Raw genomic sequence first — 22,618 nt, 5'->3', positions numbered from 1 at the left:
TTTATATAGCAAGTTAAGTACCTTTTAAGCATGCATCTAAAGGTCATTTTTCTTTGCTGAACTATAAATAATGATCTCCTGTTATCACCTCATGTGATGGCAGAAGGTGGAGAAGAAGGTAGAGGATATCACAGTGTAAAGAGCAGACCCAAAACACATTGATCCTCAACAAGACATGGGGCCTGTATCAGAGGTTCCCACATTTTTGATTCTTTCGCAACTGGATGATGTTTTGTCTACTGTGCATGTGTCTCAGGCTCACTGTGCATGTGCCACGATGGTGTTGTGATAGCGGTCGCAGTGTGGATTAAGGTGTAGTTTGATTGAAAGCCAGAAACCATTTGTGGGAGAGAACAAGGAGTGGTGACTAAAACGCAGGTGTGTCACGACCATTTTGGGGGCATGTCACAGCCAGCGACTGCGCCTTCAGACACAGTGGATATAGCCCAGGAGTCTCAGGTGCGATAGACATTCTGAGCAACCATAGGGTTGTTCAGAGGTCTGATTGTGTGACTGATGTTGCCGATGTTCATCTGATGCTATGTCTTCAGGCGCAATTGTCATATCTGAGAAGCCACCAGTGGGTGTCTCTTTACAAAAGATGGCTCCTGACCAGCCGAAGATGCAGCACAGAGCTGATTTGAGTCCACCTTTGAATCAGGCCCATAGACACAGTCAGCCTGATACACACACAGATTCATAGCTCTCTGGATGTCATGTAAAGACAAATGGGAGACAAGGAGAGGGAGGATGTTACAGTGAAAACAGAGCTCAGAGAGGTGTTCCATAGTCTCTTTACTCTCTACCAGTGCCATCAGACTGTGGTTGCCATGGTAGCTGCATAACATTTTGAACAATATTAAGAATTATTAATCAATAATAGCAGCATAAAGTGATTATGTTTACAGATTGGATGTTTGCATACCTGCTTTCCAAAAGCACATTGGACCTCATTCAGACCTGCTCGCAAGCGCTGAGTGCTCGCAAGCGGGTCAATGTTTAGGCCCTGCGCACACGCAGCGGCCGCACTGCGCATGCGCAAGCCCCGGAGCGAGAGAGAAATTCTCTCGCTCCGTGGCTCGCTACCAACGGGGCGGCTGTCGATGTTGATCGACAGCTCGCCCCGTTTAGTAGGCTCCCCGTTTAGATGGAGGCATTCCTTAAGGAGCGCATGCCGTTTTGTGGGCTGCCGCACTGACATCAGCAGTAATGTCAGTGGGGAGCTTCCTGCTCGATCAGAGCAGGAAGCTCCCTGGGGCTTGCGGTTGCCGAGACCCAACCTCAAGGGTCTCACCGCAAGCCCCGATGGTAGCGATAGTCTTGACCATTGCGACCATTAACCTGGTAGGTCGCTAAAGCTGTGGGTGGTAACCCACAGCTTAGCTAGTGACCAGGAGGCCGCACTTCAAAAGACAAGCAGCTGCCCACATTCAGAGCGATCGCTCGCATTTTGCGAGCGCCTCTGAATGAGGGCCATAGTCCTTCTAATCACTGAAAATTGGGACTGTCCCAGGATATTCTGGACTTTTAGCATGTATGCCTTGTTCTCTACATTACATACAACAATATACTGATGCATTAATAATCATAGATTGATGTTGTCGGCATAGATTCCTTGGGATTAATGGTGACAGAGAATTGTTTGCTGGTGGGAAAATATTGAGACTATAGAATGCTTTTCTCTTACCCTTTGTAGTTTAGGAAAGTGTTGTGTTACTAAAGAAGCGAATGTGATATACCCATCATAACATAGTATTACAGTCTGTACAATTGTATACTCTAGGGTTTCTGGAGGAGAGCTCTTTGATCGTATATTAGAACGTGGAGTATACACTGAGAAGGATGCCAGCAATGTAATACGTCAGGTGCTATCAGCTGTCCAATATCTTCATGACAATGGAATTGTCCATAGGGATTTAAAGGTAAAGAAATATAAAAGTGATCATTAAAGTCACCAGTCTATATGCCAGGGGTAGTGAATGTGTGGCTCTCCAGCTGTTGTGATACTACACATCCCAACATGCCCTACAACAGTTTTTGCATGCCCTAATAGCAAAATTGTGACAAGGCATGCTGAGATGTGAATACCCGTTATATACTACTGAAGACAGCTACATCCCTGTAGGAGTGAGGACAGTTTCAATTAAGGGCGGACTGTCCAAAATAGGACAACCTATTTAAATAAAAAGTTGCAGCTTTATCAAGCTATATATTTAAAATGGTGTGTTAAAATTACAGATATCCCACTGACATGATTGGACACACTAAACCACATGATCGTGTATTACTTCCCAATGACTGCACACCTCCCAGCATGATCGCACTCCTGAACTACTTCCCAATGTGACCAAAATCTAATCTCAAAGCCACAGCAGTATCAGTCCACAAGTGTAAACAATACCATCACTCACAGAGAGACTACTCAAAGAAAAGAAGCAAATCACTGCTTCACTATGACAGAAATACAAATATCTGACAGAATGTTTTTAAAATATCAGAATTATCACATACCTCAAATGACTAAACATCAATCCTCACCAAAGATGACTGGTAAAATTATGATCTCTTCAAAGAACTTGAACTTGACCATTTCTTAAGACAGCTATACACACACACACAAATATATATACATATTAGGGGTGTGCACCGGCCACTTTTCGTGTTTTGTGTTTTGGTTTTGGATCTGGATCTTTCTTCGTGTTTTGGATCTGGATTGGTTTTGCCAAAACCACCCTTCCGTGTTTTGGGTTCTGGGTTTTGTGTTTTGGATCTGTATTTTTTTGAAAAAAAGCATAAAAACAGCTAAAATCACAGAATTTGTAGGTTTTTCTGCTCCTATGCTATTATTAACCTCAATAACCTTAATTTCCACTCATTTCCAGTCTATTCTGAACACCTCACACCTCACAATAGTGTTTTTATGTCCAAAAGGTTGCACCGAGGTAGCTGGATGACTATGCTAAGCGACACGAGTGGGCGGCACAAACACGTGACCCATCTAGGAGTGACACTGCAGTGGCAGACAGGATGGCAGTTAGAAAAACTAGGCCCCAAACTGTACATAATGCAAAGAAAAAAAGAGGTGCAAGATGGAATTGTCCTTGGGCTCTCCCACCCACCCTTATGTTGTATAAACAGGACATGCACACTTTAACAAATCAATCATTTCAGCGCCAGGGTCTGCCACACAACTGTGGCTGAAATGATTGGTTCGTTTGGGCCCCCACAAAACAAGCTGGCAATTAATGTGTCCCTGCACAAACTGGCTCTACGGAGGCAAGATGTCATCCTCATCCTCCTCATCCACCGATTCCTCACCCTCTTCAGTGTGTACATCCTCATCCTCACAAAGTATTAACTCGTCCCCACTTGAATCCACCACCACAGGTCCCTCTGTACCTTCTGGAGGCTGGTCTCCCTGGAAGAGCTGATCTTCTCCACATTCTGTGGAAGCAACCTCCTACGCCTTTCGCTGACAAGGTTCCCGGCTGCACTAAACACTCTTTCGGAGTACACACTGGAGGGGGGGCAACTCAGGTAAAATAGAGCAAGTTTGTACAGGGGCCTCCAAATTGCCTATTTTTCCTGCCAGTACAGGTATGGACTGTCTGACATGCCTACTTGGATGCTGTCACCGATGTAATCCTCCACCATTCTGTCAATGGTGACAGTATCATATGCAGTGACAGTAGACATGTCAGAAATTGTTGCCAGGTCCTTCAGTCCGGACCAGATGTCCAAACTTGGTCCTGCCTGCCCTGCATCACCGCCAGCGGGTTGCTTAGGATACCTAAGTTTTTTCCTGGCAGCCCCAGTTGCAGGAGAAAATGAAGAAGGAGCCGTTGACGTGTCACGTTCCGCTTCAGCTGACAGTGTGTTCACCAGCAGGTCTTTGCACCTCTGCAGGCTTGTGTCGGCCGGAAAGAGAGACACCACATAGGCTTTAAACCTAGGATCGAGCACGGTGGCCAAAATGTAGTGGTCTGATTTCAACAGATTGACCACCCTGGAATCCTGGCAAAGCGAATGAAGGGCTTCATCCACAAGTCCCACATGCCGAGCGGAATCGCTCCGTCTTAGCTCCTCCTTCACTTTCTCCAGCTGCTTCTGCAAAAGCCTGATGAGGGGAATGACCTGACTCAAGCTGGCAGTGTCTGAACTGACTTCACGTGTGGCAAGTTCGAAGGGCTGAAGAACCTTGCACAACACGGAAATCATTCTCCACTGCGCTTGAGTCAGGTGCATACCCCCTCCTTTGCCTATGTCATAGGTGGATGTATAGGCTTGTATGGCCTTTTGCTGCTCCTCCATCCTCTGAAGCATATAGAGGGTTGAGTTCCACCGCGTCACAACCTCTTGCTTCAGGTGATGGCGGGGCAGGTTCAAGAGTGTTTGCTGGCGCTCCAGTCTTCGGCACGCAGTCGCTGAATGGCGAAAGTGGCCAGAAATTTTTCGGGCCACCCAAAGCGTCTCCTGCACGCCCCTGTCGCTTTTCAGAAAATTCTGCACCACCAAGTTTATTGTGTGAGCAAAACATGGGACGTGCTGGAATTTGCCCAGATGTAATGCCCGCACAATATTGGTGGCGTTGTCAGATATCACAAATCCCCAGGAGAGTCTAAGTGGGGTAAGCCACTGGGCGATGATTTCCCTCAGTTTCTCTAAGAGGTTGTCGGCGGTGTGCCTCTTACTGAAACCGGTGATACACAGCGTAGCCTGCCTTGTAACGAGCTGGCGTTTCTGAGATGCTGCTACTGGTGACGCTGCTGCTGTTGCTGCGTAAGGTGATACATCTACCCAGTGGGCTGTCACAGTCATATAGTCCTTAGTCTGCCCTGTTCCACTTGTCCACATGTCCGTGGTTAAGTGGACATTGGGTACAACGGCATTTTTCAGGACACTGAGGACACTTTTTCTGACGTTTCTGTACAGTCTCTGTATCGCCTGCCTAGTGAAGTGGAATCTAGACGGGATTTGGAACCGGGGACACACTACCTCCATCAATTGTCTAAATCCCACTGCACTAATGGCGGATACCGGACGCACGTCTAACACCAACATAGCAGTCAAGGCCTCAGTTATACGTTTTGCTTCAGGATGACTGCTGTCGTACTTCATCCTCCTCGCTAAGGACTGTTGGAGGGTCAATTGTTTAGTAAAAGTAGTGGTGTTCCTACTTCCTCTCTGGGATGATGAACGACTCCCAGCAGCAGCAACAGCAGCAGCGGCAGCAGTAGGCGTAGCAATGCAGGATCCTCCGGAGGAATCCCGGATAGGAGAGTCAGTCATGCCAGTGATATGGCCTGCAGGACTACTTCCGATCCTGACTAAGGAGGAAATTGACGAGGAGGGAGTTGACGGTGTGGTTTGCAGGCGCTTGAATACAACAGGACAACGGGATTTAGGTGTCCCTGGACTGCTTACGGTCTGAGCCAAAGTTTCTGAACTTGACAGTAACTTTTTATGAACGCGCTGCAGGTGCCGTATAAGGGAGGATGTTCCTAGGTGGTTGACGTCCCTACCCCTACTTATTTCACCTTTACATATGGTACATATGGCAAGACAGTTGTTGTCCGGATTTGGATAGAAATATTGCCAGACCAAAGAGGTGGAATGTTTGGTCTTCTGCCCAGGCATGACCGTGATGGGCTTTTTCATCCCACGGACAACAACTGTCTCCCCCGGAGCCTGATTTAAACAAACCACATCACCATCAGAATCCTCCTCGCCAACTTCCTCCTCAGCGCCAGCTACACCAGTATCCTCATCCTGTTGTACTTCAACAGTGACATCTTCAATTTGCATATCAGCAAGTGGACTGTGGGTGCTCCTTTCAGCACTTGCAGGGGGCGTGCAAATGGTGGAAAGAGCCACCTCTTCCCGTCCAGTGCTGGGAAGGTCAGGCATCGCAACCACCACCACACTTGGACTCTCCTTGGGGATTTGTGATATCTTCTTAGAAAGCACAGTTCTTCGCTGTGCTTTTGCCAGCTTAACTCTTTTGATTTTTTTAGTGGGAGGAGTGCTTCCATCGTCATGTGAAGCTGAACCACTAGTCATGAACATACTAGGGATCGACCTTAGCCGTTCCTTGCCACTCCGTGTCGTAAATGGCATATTGGCAAGTTTACGTTTCTCTTCAGCTGATTTAAATGTCTTTTTCAAGGTCATTTTCCTGAACTTTGCCATTTGGGATTGTATGTGCCCTCTACTATGACATTGGGCATCGGCCTTGGCAGACGACGTTGATGGCATGTTATCGTCTATGTCATGACTAGTGGCAGCAGCTTCAGCACTAGGAGGAAGTGGTTCTTGATCTTTCTCTATTTTATTTTTATCGGAGAAAGTTTGGTCCTCCATTTATGTTATATCGATTTGATATATACGTGCGGCTAAACACAGAAAATAATTTTTTTTTTGGTTTGGACTGGAGTGTACTTTGTGGGTTACAGCACCCTTTAACGGTCAAGCCAGCCGGCCCTTTACTTATGACACAGGCGCACGCTTGGCACTACTTTGTTGATGCACGTGCGGCTACTGCGCACACAATTCACAAACACAGAAAATAATTTTTTTTTTGGTTTGGACTGGAGTGTACTTTCGGGGGTTACAGCACCCTTTAACGGTCAAGCCAGCCAGCCCTTTACTTATGACACAGGCGCACGCTTGGCACTACTTTGTTGATGCACGTGCGGCTACTGCGCACACAATTCACAAACACAGAAAATAATTTTTTTTTGGTTTGGACTGGAGTGTACTTTGGGGGTTACAGCACCCTTTAACGGTCAAGCCAGCCGGCCCTTTACTTATGACACAGGCGCATGCTTGGCACTACTTTGTTGATGCACGTGCGGCTACTGCGCACACAATTCACAAACACAGAAAATAATTTTTTTTGGTTTGGACTGGAGTGTACTTTCGGGGGTTACAGCACCCTTTAACGGTCAAGCCAGCCGGCCCTTTACTTATGACACAGGCGCACGCTTGGCACTACTTTGTTGATGCACGTGCGGCTACTGCGCACACAATTCACAAACACAGAAAATAATTTTTTTTTGTTTGGACTGGAGTGTACTTTCGGGGGTTACAGCACCCTTTAACGGTCAAGCCAGCCGGCCCTTTACTTATGACACAGGCGCACTCTTGGCACTACTTTGTTGATGCACGTGCGGCTACTGCGCACACAATTCACAAACACAGAAAATAATTTTTTTTTAGGTTTGGACTGGAGTGTACTTTCGGGGGTTACAGCACCCTTTAACGGACAAGCCAGCCGGCCCTTTACTTATGACACAGGCGCACGCTTGGCACTACTTTGTTGATGCACGTGCGGCTACTGCGCACACAATTCACAAACACAGAAAATAATTTTTTTTTGGTTTGGACTGGAGTGTACTTTCGGGGGTTACAGCACCCTTTAACGGTCAAGCCAGCCGGCCCTTTACTTATGACACAAGCGCACTCTTGGCACTACTTTGTTGATGCACGTGCGGCTACTGCGCACACAATTCACAAACACAGAAAATAATTTTTTTTTAGGTTTGGACTGGAGTGTACTTTCGGGGGTTACAGCACCCTTAACGGTCAAGCCAGCCGGCCCTTTACTTATGATACAGGCGCACGCTTGGCAATACTTTGTTGATGCACGTGCGGCTACTGCGCACACAATTCACAAACACAGAAAATAATTTTTTTTTGGTTTGGACTGGAGTGTACTTTCGGGGGTTACAGCACCCTTTAACGGTCAAGCCAGCCGGCCCTTTACTTATGACACAGGCGCACGCTTGGCACTACTTTGTTGATGCACGTGCGGCTACTGCGCACACAATTCACAAACACAGAAAATAATTTTTTTTTAGGTTTGGACTGGAGTGTACTTTCGGGGGTTACAGCACCCTTAACGGTCAAGCCAGCCGGCCCTTTACTTATGACACAGGCGCACGCTTGGCACTACTTTGTTGATGCACGTGCGGCTACTGCGCACACAATTCACAAACACAGAAAATAATTTTTTTTTTGGTTTGGACTGGAGTGTACTTTCGGGGGTTACAGCACCCTTAACGGTCAAGCCAGCCGGCCCTTTACTTATGACACAGGCGCACGCTTGGCACTACTTTGTTGATGCACGTGCGGCTACTGCGCACACAATTCACAAACACAGAAAATAATTTTTTTTTTGGTTTGGACTGGAGTGTACTTTCGGGGGTTACAGCACCCTTAACGGTCAAGCCAGCCGGCCCTTTACTTATGACACAGGCGCACGTTTGGCACTACTTTGTTGATGCACGTGCGGCTACTGCGCACACAATTCACAAACACAGAAAATATTTTTTTTTTTGGTTTGGACTGGAGTGTACTTTGGGGGTTACAGCACCCTTTAACGGTCAAGCCAGCCGGCCCTTTACTTATGACACAGGCGCACGCTTGGCACTACTTTGTTGATGCACGTGCGGCTACTGCGCACACAATTCACAAACACAGAAAATAATTTTTTTTTTGGTTTGGACTGGAGTGTACTTTCGGGGGTTACAGCACCCTTAACGGTCAAGCCAGCCGGCCCTTTACTTATGACACAGGCGCACGCTTGGCACTACTTTGTTGATGCACGTGCGGCTACTGCGCACACAATTCACAAACACAGAAAATAATTTTTTTTTTGGTTTGGACTGGAGTGTACTTTCGGGGGTTACAGCACCCTTAACGGTCAAGCCAGCCGGCCCTTTACTTATGACACAGGCGCACGCTTGGCACTACTTTGTTGATGCACGTGCGGCTACTGCGCACACAATTCACAAACACAGAAAATAATTTTTTTTTTGGTTTGGACTGGAGTGTACTTTCGGGGGTTACAGCACCCTTAACGGTCAAGCCAGCCGGCCCTTTACTTATGACACAGGCGCACGCTTGGCACTACTTTGTTGATGCACGTGCGGCTACTGCGCACACAATTCACAAACACAGAAAATAATTTTTTTTTGGTTTGGACTGGAGTGTACTTTCGGGGGTTACAGCACCCTTTAACGGTCAAGCCAGCCGGCCCTTTACTTATGACACAGGCGCACGCTTGGCACTACTTTGTTGATGCACGTGCGGCTACTGCGCACACAATTCACAAACACAGAAAATATATTATTTTTTTAGCACTTGGGGGGAGCACCCCTGATGGACAGAGCACCCCCTGGACAACACTACAGCACTCCTTTAGGACTGGGACACTGCACAGGACTTTGGAGTGGACACAGCCCCTATGGAGAACTGACTGCACAACACAGTCCAGCCAGCCCCTATGGACTTTGAAGTAGTGGACACAGCCCCTATTAACAACAGCAGCACAGCACAACACAGCCAGCCCCTATGGACTTTGAAGTAGTGGACAACAGCAGCACTACACTACACTACACTACACAGCCCTAACTCCCACCCTCCCTCTTCACTGTCCACAGCCGAGTGAGAAAATGGCGCCGACGCGGGTACCTTATATAGGATCCAAAACCCGCGAGACTCGGAAGGCGGGATGATGACGTTTTGCCTCGATTTCAGATCCGAGTCAGGCGGGAAAAGTCGAGCCTGACTCGGATCGGACTCGGATCGGGGGGGTTCGGATTTCAGAAATCCGAACCCGCTCACCCCTAATACATATATATATATAATGACATTCTGGGGTATTTTGCACAGTAGAGTGGTCAGGGGTGCAGTATTTGGGTGCTCAAATAGGAGGCATCATAATATTGTCAGCATACAACTAAACTATCAAGGGCAGCTAGTCTGCGCATAACTTCACACAAAGGGCCTGATTCAGCAAGGAACGCAAGTGAGAGAACGCACGCACTCGCCCGCTGCGTTTATAGGTTAATCAATGCATACGCATGGCAACCGCAGCACAAGATGCAGACACCCAGCACTACACAATGCCGCTCACTTCCCTTTACTCAAAGCCTGAGTAGTCCGCAAGACAGCGGAAACATTGGTAACATCAAGAACCATCGGAACCATACGCACAATAGAGGTTGAGCTGATGTTGTGCAGGATTTTGCCCACTTCCTGTATGCATCGAGTTGTCTGGCTACGTATGCGGCTTCACTGCCTTAATTATGCATGCCCCTATAATGGCGTCCCAACGCACAGGCACGCCTGTGTTCTCCTGACCACCCCCGTCACCACCCAGAAATGGCACTTCCTGTCAATCAATATCAGAAGGGTCTGCTTACATACTGTGTGTAGTCTGCATACCCTTACCCGATCGCACTGGCAAGTTTGCGCAAGCGCAGTGCGATGCATACGCATGCGCAGTACGAAAATATCACCCGAGTGCGTACATTCTCTCACTTGCGTTCCTTGCTAAATCAGGCCCAAAGTCACTGAGTCATGCCTACTTCATGCAGGTATGGCCACAGGCCTCTAGCCCTCCTGGTCTCCATGCCCGCTGGCATGGAGACCAGTTGACATCTCCACCATAAAAGTATGCATGAGTTTGTTTTTTATCAAATGTGACAAATTTATAGAGTGAAATTATATTACAATAACACAAACACAACCCAAGCAGTTTTTATCTAATATCACAGTTATGATTTTTGTTTTGTTACCTGCCTTAGGGCCTGATTCAGCATGGATCGCAATTCTGCTTATATGCACGCAATGCAGTTTCTAATATCAGCAGGGATATGCAAATGTTTGCATTCACAATGCGATCGCAGCCTAACATGGGGATGCCCACTTCCAGGGCCGGCTCCAGGGGACTGAGCACCCTGTGTCGGCCCGATACATAGCGCCCTGCGATTACAGGGTGGAATAGGGGATGTGGCCTCATTTCCATAAGCTACGCCCGTGCTTGACGTTATTTGGAGGCGTGCCCGCATGGCACGCCTCCAAATAACGTCAGGCTGGGAGTAAAGCCCAGCCCTCCGTCACTGGCTGGGCTTCCCCCAGTCCTCTGCAATCAGTGAATGAATGCCGCACGCATGGCATCCATTCACACTCCGGGGGTCCGGCACCACCGCACAGCTGCGGCGGTGGGGGTCCCCAACCTTCCGATTTGACCACCCACGGGCCTCTTCGGCCCATGGGTTCAACAGCGGGACAGTACTGTCCCGCTGAAATCAGGATGTAGGGGAGGGGTGTGCCCTCTATGGGTGGCACCCCTGTGTGACCGCACTGGTCAAACACTCCTAGAGCCGGCACTGCCCACTTTCCCTTACTCACATCCGTACACTTGGGCAACATAGTGAAACAATTGATAACATCGAGTAACATTGGACCCATACACACAGATAAGGCAGGTCAGACCTCACTCAGGAATTGCTAACTTCAGTGAACGCTATGAGGCCTCAGGCTGCATATTGTATTGCAGTGACTAATTTATGCATGCCTTTGCAACGCCATCCCAACACGCTGACACACCTATGTTCGCCCGGCCACCCCCCGTCACCACCCACAAACGGCACTTCCTGTCAATCGCTCTGCCGTGGGTCTGCACACACACTGCAAATTCATTCCCATTCGCAGTGGCTAGTTTACACACGCGCACTGCTCTGCTTACAGTACACCTGCGCAGATTGTGAAAGTCGGACGACTGCGTGCGTCTTAGCACTTGCGATCCTTGCTGAATCAGGCCCTTAGTTTTTTATACATACACATTGATATGGTTCTAGGTTTATTACTTGTGAGTGATAGAGATACATACTTCAAAGGAGAATGTGAGAAAAACACCATAATAGTTGGTATAATCGTCTACATCTTTATGGATGCAAAGTGTGACATGTGATGAGTTTAACAATAACATTTCACATTAATATAGTTTACACCATAGGGATTACAATTTCTGAACATTTGTAAATTGCAGCCAGAAAACCTCCTTTACCTCACCCCTGATGAAAACTCCAAGATCATGATAACGGATTTTGGCCTTTCCAAAATGGAGGAAAGCGGGATCATGTCCACTGCCTGCGGAACTCCAGGATATGTTGGTGAGCATAATATTTATATTTTGTCAGATGTTTTAAAGAAAACTTTGTCATTTATCTGTTACTTGTATCATTTTATATGGAAAGGAATACAAAATCTAGACAACATTGCTACTACACCTTATGTCAAACAGGTTAAACTGTCTAACCTGTATTATCAATATTCAACATTTTTAGCATCAGCACATTTACACAGTTGCTTTGTTAGGATGGACTTTGTCTCTGATCAGGGCCAGCATGGGCTTTGGGATTGTCCTAGGCTAAAACGCACCCAATTTTTCTCCCTCAGGTATTGAACCCCCATCTCTTTGGTGGCACTATTCTCTTCTCCTCAGACTGGAAGTGTGGTGCTTAGGTGTGACATAACCAATCACCACACTTCACAACCGTCATGGAGAAGATATAGTTTACAGCTCTTCTTGATGTCAGAAACTGGCATTCCATGTGGGGGCATTACAAACACTGGGGGAGTGACATTAATTCACTCATTATGTGTTTTAGGTGCTTACTAACCATTAGCGTTCTAGGTACTGTGTCTGATTGCATTTTCTGTTCCTGCCTGTGAGTTTGCATCTGTTTCTGATGAAGTGCTGGTCATCTGATCTATGGTCTAATATAAGGTTGTTACCATGGTTTCCAGCTCCAGAAGTCCTTGCACAAAAGCCATATAGTAAAGCAGTGGACTGCTGGTCTATTGGAGTCATAACCTACATTCTGTAAGTAGTCTATTGACATTTTTGTGTTTTTATATCAATTATGTGGCTTAGTCATTTTGTTTTGCTTTTTCAGGTGAAATTAGTATAACAAGCAAGTTTAAGAACTCTCTAGAGCAGTGGCTCCTAAACTGGGGACCGATAGGCAAAATCAGTGCTGGTGGCTTTCATTTATAAAATACGTGGACAAACAGAAGAGCAACCCTGACCATCACCACATAATACAACCTAAGTATGACAGATACTTAATTTAATAATTTGTACCAAATTTCTCAACTAGATACTCTTGGCATAGAGATGCCATGGAGAAAATGCTGATACTCTAGGGCACCATGATTCAAGAAAGTTTGGGAACCACTGCTCTTTAGTTTTGACAGAGTTTGGCAGAGTTTATCAATAAGAGGCTAAAGCTGGCCACAATCATGTTGGTCCAGTGACACAACATAATTACTGAATTACAAGATCTGTGGCCGAATTGCAAAATTGTACAGTTATTCATTTTTGTATATAAACAAATATACAAAAGAAAAATAGCAAAAAATAGCAAAAACATATAAAGTACAGTGTATAGCAACATTGATGGTACAGTATTTACCCATACATGGCTTAGAGAAAAATCAGTATAGAGTGCATACAGAAAACAATGTCCACATTCACAGTCAACTTTGACAGAATGTTGAGATTGTCAATGTTGATAACAGAATGTTGTTTTTATTAATGATTTTTTTAGTTAGGGTTAGGCTGAGGATTAGCATGCAGTTACAAACGGGATGCGTTCAATATCCCAACCGCGGGGATTCCGGCACTCAGAATGCCGGCACCAGAATCCCTACACCTGTCAGAATCCCGACGCCGGCATCCCGACCTCCAGAATCCTGAAGGTAAGTAGCGGGGTTAGGGTTCGGCACTAGGGAGAGGGTTATGGTTAGACACTAGGGAGAGGGTTATGGTTAGGCACTAGGGGGAGGGTTAGGCACTAAGGGGGAGGGTTAGGTTTAGGGTGCGGGGAGGGGGAGGTTAGGTTTAGGCACTAGGGGCAGGTTAGGTTCAGGCACCGGGGAGGGAGGGATAGGGAGAGGGTTAGGATACCTGCCGACAGGTGTCGGTATCCTAACCCTGTCGGGATGCTGGCGTAGGGATTCTGACCGCCTGGATCCCGAGCGCCGGCATCCCACACCTATCCCATTATAAACTACCACATTGCTAGATTGACATCTGCCTTGTACAGTATGGCCAAATTAAGAATTCCAGAGAACATAGCGTATATTATAAAAGTAGTAGATTAAACTAGCAGGTGTGGTCCACTTTGTAGATGCTACAAATTTACCTGTAAAGCAGTTGGTCAAATATAAATATTTCTATTCAACCCATGTGAAGTACAGTAATGTTCTCAAAAATCTATCTTTTTGCTTCCATGTCTTACCATGAATTCTGCTTATTATCTTGATCATAAGCATGTTCTCTACTGTGTGTGGATTAGTAGTTTTTGCTTTTATCCTCTACAATGCTCATGTGTAAGCACTAAGCAGGTTAGTAGGGGGAGGGGCCAGAGACATTTGAGTGCTAAAATATCCATGACAAACTTTAATAGGGACCAAATTCAAGTTTATAAACACCAGACTACTTTGGGAAGGGATAAACTGAGGATGAGAAGGAATGTCACTGGTTACACGGAGTGTAATTACGGAGGAGTTCATGAATCTGAGAGGGATGTGTGCCTGTATCTGATACAAAGTTCATAAACTAATTTTTATTGCTATATATTATTTACCACTATAGGCTTTGCGGGTATCCTCCATTCTATGAGGAAACTGAATCTAGACTTTTTGAGAAAATCAGAGAAGGCACATATGAGTTTGAATCACCATTTTGGGATGATATTTCCAAATCTGGTATGTATATATTTTATTATATCTACTGTCCTGTAACTTTTAAGGTTGTATAATTATATTCACAGAGCAGTTCTAATCCACTTATGAAAAGAGTACATTTTAATGCCTAATTTGTGATATATACAACATCTGGTACACAACTAACCAATTACATTTATTGGGCAGATTAGTAAATTAAAATAATCCCCATAGAAACAGCTCTAATTCTCCACTGACGTTCCATCTGGTTTTCTGGGAGTGATATTTCTGTCTGTCTGTAAAGTAAACTGGGTTCAATCTTCATAATCTTAACCATAGTTTTTTATCACACTCTGCAGCAAAAGATTTCATAAACCGTCTGCTGGAAAAAGATCCCAAGAAACGATATGACTGTGAAAACGCCCTCCAGCATCCGTGGTAAGATGTTGAATGTGAGATACCGCTTGCAGAGCAACAGGATTTTACTGTGAAACTGCATTAACAACATGAACAGCTGTTAGCAGAGAACCAAGAGGCACTTCACATATCAATGCTACACATCTATCCTAAGTGCCATATTAAAAAGTACTGCTCTGCCAGATCAGAAATAAATTAGTCTATAAACGCAGTCTAGCAATTTGGAAACATCTCAGTATTATAGTCGTGCCTAATAATTATGATCATCTAATTAGCTTGTGCCTGGCAGTGGAAATTAAAAACAGTTAATAAATGGTTTTCTTGTAAACTGCTTTCCAAAAGCAGCAAATGTTTTGCATGTTAATTTGTCTGCTGACAAAGACAGCGCTGAGCGAGCAAGTACACACATAAAATCATTCTTATGACTTATCAACTTCATTTAAGTGAATATATCTTTCCATTATCTATGCTGTTATCAATTGGCTATTGACTGCCTTGTGCTTTTTTTATTCTACACTCTTCAAGCATACGCTAGTGTCTGAGGGCCTGATTCAGCAGTGAAATACTGATCGCAGATTATCAGGAATCTGCGTGTGCGCAGGACCCATTCTGCAAGTGTTGGTGGTTGCGATGGTGATCCCAGCCTGCAACCTCTGTCGCAGTGCTGGGATCGCAAATGCAGCAAGGGGTGTCATACATCTTCTACTGCATTTGCATAATAGCAAGGATGGAATTGCAAAGCTGCCTGAGATCCTTGCTGATTCACCCCGAGACTGGTATAGTGGGGTAGGATCCTGTAGAGATGTATCAATTTCTTTAAACCATGACTCATTTCCTATTCAGCAAATAAGGTTTGCTATGGAACACAGGTAACAGTAATGTAAATAATAGGAATGCAGAAGAGAAAGAAGGGTTATGTTATCTTAACCAGTCTGGAGCACTTGAACATTAGCACCATTCAGTCAATTAACACTAAGGTAGTGGTCAGGGAACAGGGGTAAATTACCCCAAATGGGGTAAAAATTAAATTCCTGGGGGTAATGGACAGACAGCCGGGCATGCATATGAATCATTCTATAATATAGAATGATTCATATGCATGCCCAGCTGTGCCACAGGGAGGCTCTAAGCCGGACGCCTGCTGAGATGTTATTACCAGCGGGCGCCCGGCTCCTTCCCTGCAGTGCCGCGTTAGCCGGAGTTCTCTTCTGAACTCCAGCTTCCGGCTCTCTCCATGCGCACTATGGGAGAGACGTCATGACGTCTCCCATAGTTCCGAGGAGCAGCCAGGCGGACAGGACAGCGGCAGATGCAGAAGCGGGGATTAAGGTAAGTGGGTTTTTTTGTACAAGCTTCACGACAGGGGCATTATATGGGGGCACTACTAGAGGGCATTATATTGGGGCACTACTACAGGGGCACTAAATGGGGGCACTACTACAGGGGTATAACTATGGGGGCACTACTACAGGGGCATTATATGGAGGCACTACTACAGGGGCATAACTATGGGATCACTACTACAGGAGCATTATATGGGGGCACTACTATATGATTTCCTTCCTTTCAAATGAAGGGGGTAACGTCACGTATCTAAATATATTTTGGGGTAAAAGGTAAAAAAGTTCCCTGACCCATGCACTAAGGGGTCTACAGTAGGGATGCAGTCAGTAGGGATGCAGCCACAAGGCCGCCGGTCACAATCCCGGCAGTGTAATCCCGGCAAGGGAACTAACATAGACATCAAAATACCGTCGCATATGTTAATCCCGACGCCGGAACCCTGACAGGACGCTGGACCGTTCGTCCAACGTCGGGGGTAAGTACCCACATAGCCGGGGATGAGGGGGGTTAGGTTTAGGGACCTGAGGGGGGATTTAGGGTTAGGCACCCCCCCGGGGAGGGTTAGGTTAGTGGAAGGGGGGGTTAGGCACCCCTGGGGGGAGGTCAGGGTTAGGCACCACCCCAAGGGAGGGTTAGGTTTAAGTGCGGGGAATTGGGGTTAGGTTTAGGGGGGGAAGGTTGGGGGGGAGGTTAGGGTTAGGAATTAGGGGGGGAAGGTTGGGTTAGGCACCCCTAAAGGAGGGCTGGTTGGGAAAGGGGAGGGTTATGTACTTTACTTACCTCCGTCGGGATTTGCGCTGTTCGGCCTGCCGGTGTCGGGATTTCGACCGCCTGGCTCTCGTCCGGCGGTCATTCATACCGATTCCCTACAGTATATATCAAACTAAATCTGACATCAAAATGTGCAGAAATGGCTGTTTCCACATATTTAAGGCAGAATTAAGATTCACACAGATTTATTTGCAACAGCTGGTACTCATAGTTTTCTATAGTGACATCTATTTAACAATCTCCGAAAAGCTTAACTTTTTGGAACTTGCCAACAACCATTTTTACCTATGGTGAAAGCTAAGTAGGTGCAGGATCTTGCGATCCCTCTCCAAAGGGCTTGAGTGCCCGCAATGCCCATTGTAAGTTTTCCACTCTGCACATGTGCAGAAAAATAGCCTGTCATGTGCAGTTTACAGCCAGGTCTGACCTCCTGCAGTAAAGTGATAGCATAAGTGTAAACTATCACTTACAGATCTCCGTGGCAGGCTCTTATTGGAGCCCATGTCCTGGCGTCTTCACATTGGTGAATACCCCCAAAAGAATATTCCTAATTGTTGTAAAATGCAGCAATAAGGAATGTTTTCAAGGGCATATCAGATGTTTTAATAGATAAGCACCTATATATTACAGGTTGAGTCTCCCAAATCCAAATATTCCGAAATACGGAATATTCCGAAATACGGAATTTTTTTGGCATGACTAAGATAATAAAACCTTTGATTTTTGATGGTTCAATGTACACAAACTTTGTCTAAGGCACAAATTATTAAAAATATTGTATAAAATTACCTTCAGGCTCTGTATATAAGGTATATATGAAACATAAATGAATTTAATGTATGTACACAAACTTTGTTTGAGCCACAAAATTATTGAAAATATTGTATAAAGCTACCTGCAGGCTGTGCGTATAAGGTGTATATAACACATAAATGCATTCTGTGTGTATATTCGGGTCCCAGTCCCAAGATATTTCATTATGATATCAGGGCCCCAACTAGGGGGGGGCTAGAGGTGCACGTGCACCTTGAGGGGATTGCGGGGGGGTGAAAAAGAAGACTCTGCCATCTGAAAATGGCCGCCGCCGAAAAGGAGACTAATGCTAGAGGTCCTTACTGGACCTCTAGTGTCAGTCTCTTTGTTGGCGGTGGCCATTTTTGGATGGCCGTTTTCAGCAGATTCCATGCGGACTAGCCGTCCGCATGGACTCTGCTGAAAACGGCCATCAAAAAATGGCCACCGCCAAGGAAGAGACAGATGCTAGAGGTCCTACTGGACCTCTAGTGTCTGTTAGCAGAGCGCAATGCACACAGCATTCCCGGAAGTGCCGGGAACGCTGGCGCTGCAGGGAGAGGATGCTGAGAGCTGCATCTTCTCCCTTCAAACCCCCCTGGCAACGAGCATAAACCCCCCTGGCTGAGCATAAATACCCATGGCAATGAGCATGGAACCCCATGGCAACGAGCATGGAACCCCTGACAGCAAGCATGAAACCCCCTGGCAATGAGCATAAATCCCCTGACAACAAGCATGAAACCCCCTGGCAATGAGCATGTAACCTCTGGCAACGAGCATGAAACTCCATGGCAACGAGCAGGTAATTTTAAAGTAATTAGAAGCATTACTGTGGGGCATAAAATGGTGTCGGGCAAATATGTAAGTGGCACTTTGGTAATAGGCATTACAGTGTGTGGCATAATGTGTAATGGGCATTATGGTGTATGGAATAATGTAAGTCACTATACCAGGGACGTCTGAGTAATGCATTGCCTTATGGAGGAGCAAGGACAAAATCCAGGTACGGGAAGGGAGGGGGGCGCAAAATTGCTGCCTTGCACCAGGTGACAGATATCCTAGTTTCGGCCCTGATGATATGCAAATATTCCAAAATACGGAATATTCCGTTATCCAAAATACCCCTGGTCCCAAGCATTTTGGATATCGGAGACTCAACCTGTATATAATTACACTGAGACCTGTTGGGAATACACCAGTTTAAATGCCTACATTAGGAAATAGACATAACTCTATATTTAAACTAGTAGAAAAATATTTTTTTCATATTTTTGCATGCTATAGGATAGCTGGAAATACGGCTCTTCATAGAGACATCTACCACTCTGTGAGCATCCAAATAAAGAAGAACTTTGCTAAAAGCAAATGGAAGGTGAGTTCATACTTTGTTTTCCTTTTCCTTAGCAAACGTTTTTTGCAGTAACTACATGTTTGCATACCTTAAGCTATTAAATACACAATACCATAAGGCACAGTCTATGCAGGTTATTGTGAGTGCAATGATGACATAGGAACATCTTTAAGTCATGTGCTGTCACTTGAAGGATAGTAGAAAATAAGAGTAAAGGAACAACATGTAGGCTGGCCGTTCCTTATATCCTAAGGATACATAGCCCTCAGTAGTAACTATTTATTGTATCAAATATAGCCTGCAATAGCATCTTCATTCTTGCCTAAAGTTGGATGTTTTTCCGTAGCATTAATGACTCATTAGTGAATAGGAATTGGTGGGTCCAGCCCATTCTGTTGCCTGTTGTTGAAAGTATTGCTCAATGATATGTAGATTGATTTCTCAGTTAGTATTACCTGGTTGTTACCAAACTTTGGTAGTGGTTTTGAATAAACTGATTTATATAAAATATGAATCTTGTGTTTTTAGTGCACTTAAAATGTGTGCACTTTAATCATGTTGCACACATCATATGTCTTACTCAGGAAAAAGTGTAGTATGTACAGTATAGTATAAATTATTATTATTATTATTATTATTATTATTATTATTATTATTAATAATCATAAAAAATAATACAATTTATAAAATACATTTATTTCTCTTGCAGCAAGCATTTAATGCAGCAACAGTGGTTTATCACATGAAGAAAATGCACATGCATAGCAATCAGAACAGTTCTGGTACTTCATCTGAGGTGAAGAATCGAATACCTACCATCAAAGTGTCTGATACCACAAATGAAAAGGATAACATGCAGCCACAAATACCCAACAAAGTGTCTGATGTCAACATAGTGACAACTATACCTGGTGACACAGCTGACAATGCCACAATGAAGGAACCCTGTGCTAATATGCTGAAAGATGCCACTCCAATGAATCAAAGTCACCATCAACCTGAGCAAAGGAATGAGTCTTATAGGAATTCATCTGAACAAAAATTAGCTGAAGGGCAACTTATTCCTAGTCCAAATCAAGTAGCCCAGTATGATAATTCAAACTCTAGTAAATCACTGAAGAGCGTAACTCAGAATATTGCTACACAAACCAGCCCATTCCACCACATGTCTGCTGATGTAAATCAAACATGCACCATGAAGGATGGACACTCGCAAACAAAGCCTAAGACACAGGCCAACCATGCTTCCCAGGCTACCACTGTGAGCAAACCAACGCAAGTTGACATGAATCCAAAAGAGGTTCGGCAACATAATCTGAATATTTCTCAATCGCTTGATCTTCCCTTACCACCAGTACACAAAAGTGAAGTACACAGAAATTCATTACAGAAAACACCTTCCACCAGTACTTCTTCCAAAAAATCAGGTTCACCCACTACTGTTAAAGCTAACACCACACAAAAGCCTCTTCCACAAGTAAGTCTAAGTCCACCTTCTCATAAAACTTCTGTACAAGAAGCCACTTCTCCAAAGACCCCTTCCAAGAAGGTCAATACCCAATCCACTGACCAAACAAATACAGTCAAGAACAGCAATCCGGAGAGGTTGAACTTGGATTACAATATCTTGTGCATGGAGCTCCCTCAGTGCAAACCCTTGGACTTATCAAATGGTACTACTAAGACAGATAAGATTGCAGTCACAACTAACCTTTATGTGACTACTGGAAACTCAGGTGAAACTTATGAGAAGGGAAAACCAATTTCCTGCCCTGAAAGTAGCCTGGTAAAGAAAGGTCACAAGAAACAGTAAGTTATTTATAAACACCCACACTAAATAAAATGTAATAGTAACATTCTCCCTTGCTCCCTTGTCTAGCAGAGTTGTTGGGTTTATGAAAAAATTACCCCTTAAGCCTAGTAATAGTTCATTCTCCTGCGGCGACCGGCAATAGAATTTTAAACTTTTCACTGCTGCTCTGGTGCTATCCATTGAGTACTCTCAATCCAATATACATCAGCAGCAGTTAATTAAAAATGCTTTTTTTGAATTGTCAACAAGTCATTGGGCCTAATTTATGCTGTGCTAATTGGTAATGGGGGCGTTCTCACTTAAGGTCAGTAAGTGCATGTCAATGGAACTGCAAGCTATGCAGAGCTGGACAAGAGCTAATAAGCCTGTTTCTAGGTGTGTCTTTTGCACATAGAATAGGGAAGGTGCGAGAGCACACAAATCATTATAACTAGTACCAGAGCAAGCATACACATTGGGGCATACATCTGATATACAGTACTGACAACTCTCTATCAGGACCTATGTGAACATGTCCAATAGAGAAGGACAGAATGTTACAATAAGATAAAGTGGGTGGGATTGAACATATTCAAGGACTTACTGATAGAGTGTGTCATAGTTTCTGAGCTGCAATAATCTCCCACATGTGACCACCAGTGCCAGATTAAGGTAACACGGGCCTGGAGCTGAAATTTCTGAAGGGCCTATTGTAAGCCGCTGCAGGGGTGTGACCAGCCGTGTGGCGGTGTGACTAGTGATGTGGGAGCATGGCCGGCGCTGTGTGGGTTTGGTCAGCACAGGGTGTGTGGCCTGGGTTGCTGCTAGATCCTAGTTGGAGAAAGGACCTCTCTGATGTTGCAACCACGTGACCGCTTTGGCAGCGCCGGACTGCTCCAGTGTTACCATCCATGTGGGCAAAGGGGGGGAATATATTTTTGTAGCGAGACACTGTGCCGATTTCGTCAGGTTGTACCACATTTTTGTGCAATGACTGATGTCAGAAACAACCAGCGGGCGCACGCATCGCTCGTCGTTTCCGACAAAAAAGTGCACGATTTGTGAGCAATTGCACAATAACGATGTTGTTATCGTACAATCGCTCAGAAATATCAGCTAGTGGATGTGTGCCTTATGTGAATGGAGATTGTGTATGTACATATATAGATAGATAGCTGCTATTCCAATAAGTGTAAACAACCACACCAGGTGCCCTTCAAAATATTTGATAATATAACACAGTCTAGGGAAGGAATTCCAGAATATTTGCATAAAGTACTCCAATATTTTTGTATATACATTATATACAGTATATATATGTATATATATATATTCTCAGCAGTGCCAGGCATGATTACACTGACCTCTGGGAGGTGCATTACAGTTGGCCTGTGTTCCTGAGCTCTGTATTTCCTTCCTTCCACAATTCTTATAATTACAGTGATCCAACTGCCAACTGCCGACTGCAGCAGCCAGCTCAATTGCTGAGGGAGGAGAACTAGTGGGTAAATGGGTGAGTGGGGCTTTGGCTGCCCGCTGGTGGGCGGAGCTTCAGATGGTCGTGGGTGGGCGGAGCTTAGGACGGTCACGGGTGAACGGAGCTTCGGCTGCTGTGGGTGGGCGGA

At 45.2% G+C, this 22,618-nt stretch overlaps 1 protein-coding gene across 2 annotated transcripts in view; it reads left to right on the top strand.

Moving 5' to 3' along the window:
- The window catches only part of CAMK1G (calcium/calmodulin dependent protein kinase IG), a 138,078-nt gene that overhangs the window by 97,575 nt on the left and 17,885 nt on the right, over positions 1-22,618 (top strand). For both annotated transcript variants that reach the window (XM_088475463.1, XM_088475464.1), the window contains exons 6-12: positions 1,784-1,922; positions 11,840-11,963; positions 12,601-12,676; positions 14,453-14,565; positions 14,883-14,961; positions 19,135-19,222; positions 19,911-21,010. In XM_088475463.1, coding sequence (XP_088331589.1) covers positions 1,784-1,922; positions 11,840-11,963; positions 12,601-12,676; positions 14,453-14,565; positions 14,883-14,961; positions 19,135-19,222; positions 19,911-21,010 — 1,719 coding nt within the window. The remainder of the gene's footprint in view (positions 1-1,783; positions 1,923-11,839; positions 11,964-12,600; positions 12,677-14,452; positions 14,566-14,882; positions 14,962-19,134; positions 19,223-19,910; positions 21,011-22,618) is intronic.

Source organism: Taudactylus pleione, unplaced genomic scaffold, assembly GCF_031769625.1.
Source record: "Taudactylus pleione unplaced genomic scaffold, aTauple2 ptg000172l, whole genome shotgun sequence".
NCBI lineage: Eukaryota > Metazoa > Chordata > Amphibia > Anura > Myobatrachidae > Taudactylus > Taudactylus pleione.
This window is presented reverse-complemented; position numbering and strand designations above follow the sequence as displayed.